The 8343-nt window shown below is 37.5% G+C and overlaps 1 protein-coding gene across 1 annotated transcript; it reads right to left on the minus strand.

Annotated features, from left to right (window-relative positions):
- Window positions 1-4218: 4218 nt before the first annotated feature.
- Window positions 4219-5313, minus strand: LOC129737749 (uncharacterized). Its single transcript, XM_055728910.1, has one exon. The coding sequence runs from the start codon at window positions 5311-5313 to the stop codon at window positions 4219-4221; it is 1095 nt and encodes a 364-aa protein (XP_055584885.1).
- Window positions 5314-8343: the final 3030 nt, after the last annotated feature.

Here is an 8343-nt window from a genome sequence, read left to right on the forward strand (position 1 = left end):
ATTCGACCCGATCATCGAAAAAAGGAGCAAAAACTTTTTGAAATTGTAACATGGGAAGGATTGCCGTCATAGCTTCCAGTTTCGATTAAACCGGGTAAGTAAATACCGAATTAGAGGGCAATACCGGATTGTTTTATACTCTTGTATGATGAAGCGCACTTCTCATAGCCATCCCTTTACTTGCGAAAAAAAAAATTGGATACCATACCAGCGTTTGCAGTACTGATGGTAGAATCTTTGATTGTACTATTTATCATAGATTTGCTATTCCGGAAGAAATTGGTGGGCGACCTGCTTTATTTATTTATATGTACTTATCTCCCAACCGAAAGACAAGTGCGAAAACTAAAAATCACTATAATAAAGATATTTAAAAAAAAGTTTAAACTATAAGGAACTAAACGCTTATTTGCCCGGTTCAGTTTTTTTCGTGCAGCATTATGATCCCTTGACCATCATTGCTGCTATTAGTTCCAGCTACATCATTCTAAAATGTGCGATTCTGATGATATTAATTTTTGATTTGTTACAGATTACAAGAAGAATGTCGATAAAAACAGCCGAGACTGTCGACGATCTATGTCATCAGCACGTAGGGGCACGAATTGTTCCGCAGCATTTGTATCAACTGGTAAGTTGGAATATTTCTACACCCATAGAAGAGGTTGCAAAAATCCAATGCCGATTTAGCATATCTCTGTGCCGATAATGCGCTGAAATGTGCACTGTGCCGAAGACGGTATGTTTGAAAAACCGTAACTGGCATAAGGACTCGGCTGTGCGATTCTGATGATATTAATTTTTTTTTTTTTTTTTATTCAAATGAATCTTTATTAAGGCCTTATACTTTTACAAGTTTAAATTGGCCGGGGGTCAATAATATAAACTTAATGAAGTGGGGGAGAAAGGATGGGAGGTTAGGATTTAGGAAGGGAGGAGGAATGAGGATACATTTTATTGCGATTTGCGCTCCGTGAACGGGTCAGAATAGAACAGTTGTTGCCAACTGTGTGAAGATGTTCATCTTCCACACAAGGTTGCGAAATCTCATGAGATTGAGATTTTTTTGAGTGAGATTTTCCCTTTTTGAATCTCAGTGTGATGCTAGGTTATCTCATCGTGAGTATCACAAACGGTTCTTGTCTTGAATGTCAACGCTTTCTCAGACTGAGAATCACGAGCAGAAAAACTACTTTTTGGAAGGCAGAGATGCCATGGAATAATATTTGTGCAAGCTCTTGAACAATGAAACAAGTTTAATAGTTCAGAAAAAGCTGAACATACCACGACTTTTTAAAAACTGTCAGTTATACTTGATGAATGTTAAAGGCCAGTTATACTTTTTTTTAAACATTTTTATAGAGAACATACTATTAAAAGCTCAGTACAATCAGGTTGATGATTAGAATTTGTTTTTTTTTTATTTATGTCTTAAGCAAAGTTACGAAATCTCGTTCAGTTAATATTTTATCGAGTGAGGTTCTTCCGTTTTTGAATCTCAGTGTGAAACGTTAACGTTGATTGTGAATGGAAGTTTTGATTTTAAAACATCTTTCTGAAGAATGTTTTATCATGACTTGTAAGAATCTGACTATAATATTTATGTCTTAGTTTAATGAAAGTTTTACAGAATGAGCAAAAAGTTTTTATGATCAAATATGTTGATGAGTTTCGCTCGTATTCAGAGGATTTAAGACATGCAAGTTATGAAATTGTATTTCCTACAGTAATGTACTTTTAAATCTCTTAAAAACGTTGATGCAAAGTTTTGCAACCATGGAAAAGAACCGCAAACATTGAAATGCCCAAGCTCAAAATTCTTCAAAAAAACCCCAATGGCTTAATGTGCTTGCCAGAAAAAAACATCTCAAATCTTCTGGACATTACAAAAAACTATAAAAAATATAGCAAAATCTGAATAGCTAAATATTTGATTATTACAAATATTAACACAAAAAGTACCGCAAAGACAACTAAGCTGGGAAACACTAAAATTCAGAATTAAAATTATAAGGATCCACCGGGCCTAATTTTACAAATTTAGTATCTTTGAATTACCGAAAGTTTTTTTGTCAATATTGCAGAAGAAAGATTTATGATTTTATTTATAGCATTCGAGCTATGCTTTGCTTTTACTTGTAGCGGCAACCTTAAAAACGAAGTTGAAATTTATAGGTAGCTATATAGAGTTTTAATATAAATTAAATTTTAAAATATAAAAATTAAAAAAAGATTGTTACCAACGAAAAACCAGTCCAATTAAAACGCATGGCATCCCAGCTTGTGCAACCGGCTGGAATCGACCACATATGAAAAGCATTTATGAACCAAATAAAAAGTAATAAAGAAATATCAAAATTTTCTCTTTCAAATGAAAGCGGCGGTTTGTAGCTTCTATCCTAACGGTTAATCTTTTTTATTTCAATTTAAAACAGACATTTTAATGATTTTTCATGCATTTTAAAGATTTTCTTTTTCAAGAGAAGTAAAGCCGGTTTTATTTGCACCGGCTCACAAATCTTTTTCAAATATTATCTCGACTCGCGTGATGTTTGAAATTCCCTGTGGGAATTTCTGAAGTAAAAAACATGATCGTTGCACCAAAAAGTAGGATATGATTCATACCAGCCTATCTAATGTCCGATAAATTCACTTTCCAGAAGATTTATAGAATTCTAAATAGAAAGTGACAGAATATGACAGAAATAATAATGTGCCGTTGAATATTAAGATTGGTCAAATATTATTGTACTACCATTTGGAGTAATTGTAAAATCGCTTCTTTCGTTAAGCGGCCTTACTTCTAATTTTTTGATTATTATCTTATGAGCTTTTAGACACATGCATCAGAAATGAATTGTTCTTTAATTATCATAGCTGGAAATTCGTGAAACCCTTGGAAAAAACACTGTTCAATTTTAATAAAATGGCTAGTTTAGACTGTTGATTGATCATAGTACAGTACATCATTTTGAAGTGGTTTTTTGTGAAATCGGGAATGTTAAGATTTTTTTCGAAAATTGGTTTTCTGTACGGTTGTTCCGGATATTTTACAGTCTCTCAGTGACTAATACTGTCAAAAATTCGGCGGAAAATTGCACTACCAATAAGTAGTTTGGAAGAGAGAAGGGATGTCAAGGACCAAGGACGTTTAAAAAAAGATCGTTTGAAAAGAAATTTAAATAAAAGTTGAAACAAAGGACAGCTTATCACTGACATCACGGCTTCTATTTTTTCATTTAGTTGATATAAAAAAGTAGGTTTTAATTCTGAATGTATAGATGCATATTTGTTAGAATACGTGATCTTTATTAATATTTCCAAATTTAGATATCCTTCACTCGTACACAACATGCTCTGAAGAAGGGACCGCATGAAATTTGATAACTGTGATCATATTACAGTTCAACATATATTTTTTTTGTATGTCAACAGCCGAGAAAATACAAAAAAATAACCTAAAAAAATCAGACTTTTGACCTTTTTTTTGTAAGAATTTCAGCCCTCGAGAGTTAAAACAAATATCGATTTTTCTATTAATGTATTCTATGCTTAGCTAACTAAGCATATTTTTCTGATTTCAAATAGCCAGAAAATCGATTAGAAATGTTGCTGTTAATCCCATATTATGTTGTTGCTTCTAATTTTGAAAACCAACAAAACGTCAACGACTGAATTTTATATTTTTTTATTTAAGTCGTCTTGACTATAAAATTATGTTATAAATTGTTTAGTACCAAAGCGCTGTATTTTCAAATAATATTATAAAATTAAAGCGTTGTTCTCAACATTTATAAGGTAGTGTATTGTGTATATAGACACTTTTTAAAACATAGGTACCACGAGCTTTAACTTTAACACTTTCGTTATTAAAAAGTTTCAATAAACTCCAATCATTAAAGCGCTCTTATTTTTTTATATCAAAGCGTTTGGATTCGTTCAACTTGGCGTGTCGCTAGTGTGAAAAGCTAATCACATTATATGATACATTCAAATATTCCAAAGATTCGTTACAAATTTAACTGTCGTCGAAAAATAGTAGGGGAAAAAGTGGGGAATATAGCTGAAGATTTCTCTAATGGGATTCTGGATTTCTGATTTTTTTCTAGATGTGATGCTCAGCGAATTTCGTTTGACATCGAAAGCTTTGAGCATCACAACGAAATTCATTGTGCTGCCTAATTGATACTCATCACGGTGAGTATCTATTTCAAATGATTATCTGAAATCTTGCAACTCTGCTTCCACATTTCCGATCGGCACGGGAGGGGGTGGCTGGGAAGTGATTCTCTTCCTAGGGGGGGAATCAGATTCCAACACGGGGCTTGGCGTTGTGGTGGCTGCGGTGACGTGATCTCTTTTCGGTAATTGTTTAGTTGTTTCCTTCTGCTGTTGGTGGTCTTCTTTTTGGTTCGTTTCTTCCTGTTGATGCGGCTTCTGATCTGGTTGTTTGGTACGGTACATGTTGTGCGCCTGGATTTGTCGCTTAACGACATCGGCATACGTCGAGTTAGAGCTGTTTTCTTCCAATTTTTTACGTGCGGCTGTTAGTGTTATTCCCTGTTCAGTTTTGAGCTTTAGGGCTGCGGATTCAAAAATCCATATTGGGCAAGATCTATCTGTTGGCGAGTGATTTTGCTTGCAATTGTGGCAATATTTAACTTTGGCAGTACAAGTCGCACTTGCGTGGTTACATGAGCAGATAATACATGCTGTTTTATTCTGGCATTTGACTTTAGGGTGGCCGTAAGTTAAGCACTGACGGCACAACATCGGTTGGGGATAGTAGGGTCTGGTTCGGACTCTCAACAAACCGAAATTTATGAATTCCGGAACGACGGTACAATTGATTGTTAACACGAGAGTTGGTGTGTTAACAATACCAGTTGCATTCTTCTTTGTGATACGACGAACATTTGTGATTTTTTGGGGAGCAAGCTCAACCTCTAACTCTTTTTCTGTCATATCGTCCACCTCATTGCAAAACACTACAAACTTTCGAGAATTCAGCTCCGGATGGCGACCAATTTCAACTGGTGTACCATCTTTCAAAGCATTTAAGGTAAATAGCTTCCTACCTTGATCTTTGCTTCGAATTTTGATGACATACCAAGATTTTCTCCTCTCGTAGTAGCCTCCTTCCACCTTTCCTGCATACTCCTCAACCGACTTCCCAATAACAAAAGGGTTCTTGGGAAGTGTGTGGCCTGGTTTAGCACGTAAATACATATAGTAAAGCCGTCCTCGCAGGTTTTCTGTGTCCATCCACTCGGGGATGGTCCGACCAGGATTGTCACCTGGTGAAGGACTCATCATAACTTCACTAACTCCCGCATTGAATTAAAAAAAAAAAACTGTTGCCTTTTGGATTCGGAACAAGCACACTCTTCAAAATGCGACTGATCGTCTCGAAGGCAGAGAGTGAACTGATATTAATTTTTGATTTGTTACAGATTACAAGAAGAATGTCGATAAAAACAGCCGAGACTGTCGACGATCTATGTCATCAGCACGTAGGGGCACGAATTGTTCCGCAGCATTTGTATCAACTGGTAAGTTGGAATATTTCTACACCCATAGAAGAGGTTGCAAAAATCCAATGCCGATTTAGCATATCTCTGTGCCGATAATGCGCTGAAATGTGCACTGTGCCGAAGACGGTATGTTTGAAAAACCGTAACTGGCATAAGGACTCGGCTCCCAACCAAAATAATGACGACTACATTCAAGCAAAACAAGAAAAACACTTTATGGGATTTCTTTCCTATTGGATAATTCATCCCAGAAACAAGAAAATAAAAACTAAAATCACAGCGCCGTAGTGAGAATCGAACTCAAGTTACCAACTACATCGTCATGCCAGTCCGACACCTTAGGCTGATGTCATGCTGAAACAACTAGCAACGCAACGCAACGCAACGTTCCAATAAGATTGCGTTGCATTGCATTGGTATGTCATGCTGGCGCGACCTGTCACTTTGAAATTCCCTACAAATCATCACTTCTCTACATCTGATAATTCTTTAAATCGTCTCCTTTCTTTCCGGAGCCATCAAAAACTCATCAAATCACGACCCGGATTGCAAGAATGCCGAAATTTGAACCGACAAAATTCCTTGTTTTTTTGCCGGAACTAAGAATTCATAAAAATTTTCTCGCCGATTAAGATAGTTTTTAGTTTATTATCACAAGTTCGGACAGATCTTCGTACTATTGTGCTTAAAACCAATGGTCCGAAAATCAATCAAAACAAACACTCAGGATACGTTTCCTGTTGGAAACATTCCGATTGTATAATGGGATAGCGCCTCTCGCTACTGCTTCGCCTGGCTGGTATGCAATCTCGATCAGCGCTCCTATCAGCTATGCAAACCGAGTCGCATCATTCAGAATCATCGGTTCAGCAAACATCGCATATCGGAGATGAGTGAGATACAAACTGATCCATTCTGAATGTAGCTCACTCAGTATCTGCCTGAATTATATGAAATTCAAAATTATTTTTTGAAGGACGAGAAAAATCAAACAGTTGTGCGGGACACCATAAATTCTCAGTAGTTTTAACGTGACGTACGACATTTTGATAAGAGAACTTGTAAAAATTGAAAAACACGGCGAAAGTGAACATCTTTCCCTCACAAACACAACTGCAATTTGATTTTGATCATACTGATGTTAAAAAACGTTATAACAACAAATAAATTTATTAATTTGCTTTATATCAAATCAAACAAAATACGCTAATGATCGGCTTCATGTATCATTCACTCACTGCCTGATCCATTCACTCCTGATCGAAGACCAACAAGATTCGCCATATGCATTGCGCATTGGTGATATTCCAATTTGATGATGGTGCTGCACTGTTTTGACAGCAAGCATCGTGCGAGGTGATCTGTATTTTAGCGATGAATTGAACGATCGATGATCGGGTAGGTCCAGTAGCAATCAATAACGAAACCCGACCGCTGTACGTTCAGGTGCGAAGTGCAATCAGAAACATTCATTGAAAATGAGTGATATTCAGAACACTGCTTAAAACCCGGAATCACTGCTTCAAATTGAGAAAAAACAATGTTCCTATTGGATTTCCTACTAGTCGCGCTACTAAACACATTGGCATCAGATTGGTCGCGCTACTCAAAGCAACCAGTATGACAGGTCTGCGCGATTTCCATGGAGATCAAATGAGAGCTGGTTAGTCGTGTGAACGTTGCGTTGTAGGTCGCGTTGCTAGTCGCGTCGCGTTGCTATCAGCCTTAGGCTGATGTCATGCTGAAGCAACTAGCAACGCAACCTACAACACAACGTTCACACGACTTACCAGCTCTCATTTGATCTCCATGGAAATCGCGCAGACCTGTCATACTGGTTGCTTTGAGTAGCGCGACCAATCTGATGCCAATGTGTTTAGTAGCGCGACTAGTAGGAAATCCAATAGGAACATTGTTTTTTCTCGATTTGAAGCAGTGATTCCGGGTTTTAAGCACAATAGTACGAAGATCTGTCCGAACTTGTGATAATAAACTAAAAACTATCTTAATCGGCGAGAAAATTTTCATGAATTCTTAGTTCCGGCAAAAAAACAAGGAATTTTGTCGGTTCAAATTTCGGCATTCTTGCAATCCGGGTCGTGATTTGATGAGTTTTTGATGGCTCCCGAAAGAAAGGAGACGATTCAAAGCATTATCAGATGTAGAGAAGTGATGATTTGTAGGGAATTTCAAAGTGACAGGTCGCGCCAGCATGACATACCAATGCGATGCAACGCAATCTTATTGGAACGTTGCGTTGCGTTGCGTTGCTAGTTGTTTCAGCATGACATCAGCCTTAACCAGTGCACTATTCGAACTTCATGCAGGACGAGGGATATTTGTCATAGGCTTTATGTCACCGATCAATCACAAAAAAAACGCACAACGGCGGCTTCCCGGCGTTTGGTCTCCTTTCAATTCATTCCTTTGTCTCGTGAAGGAAACGGGAAAGGGAACGGGAGTGAAGGAACGGAAAACCCATTGAATGAGAACTGTGCTTTGCTTACTGCCTGCTATTACATACACACGCTACATATACACAGCTGCCAAAGCCGGGTAGCTTGGCCAGTGGAAGAAATATTTCTGTTGTTGCTTTTGCTACACATGCGCAGCTTAGCCAGTGGTTGTTTGCCGGCGGATTGAATTGAAGCAATGTTGTTGTTGTTGCTTTTACTACACACACACAGCTCTACCGTGATTGTTTGCCGGCGCGGCGGATTGAATTGAAGGAATATTTTTGTTGTTGCTTTTACTACATTCACACGCACAGTGCTCGGTTCGCTGGCTGCCTGGTGTTGGCCGGTATTTA

Source organism: Uranotaenia lowii, chromosome 1 (genome assembly GCF_029784155.1).
Source record: "Uranotaenia lowii strain MFRU-FL chromosome 1, ASM2978415v1, whole genome shotgun sequence".
Lineage (NCBI taxonomy): Eukaryota > Metazoa > Arthropoda > Insecta > Diptera > Culicidae > Uranotaenia > Uranotaenia lowii.

Bases quoted from the DNA above. Each gene is read 5' to 3' on its own strand.
- LOC129737749 (XM_055728910.1), bottom strand. From the start codon at position 5,313: ATGAGTCCTTCACCAGGTGACAATCCTGGTCGGACCATCCCCGAGTGG.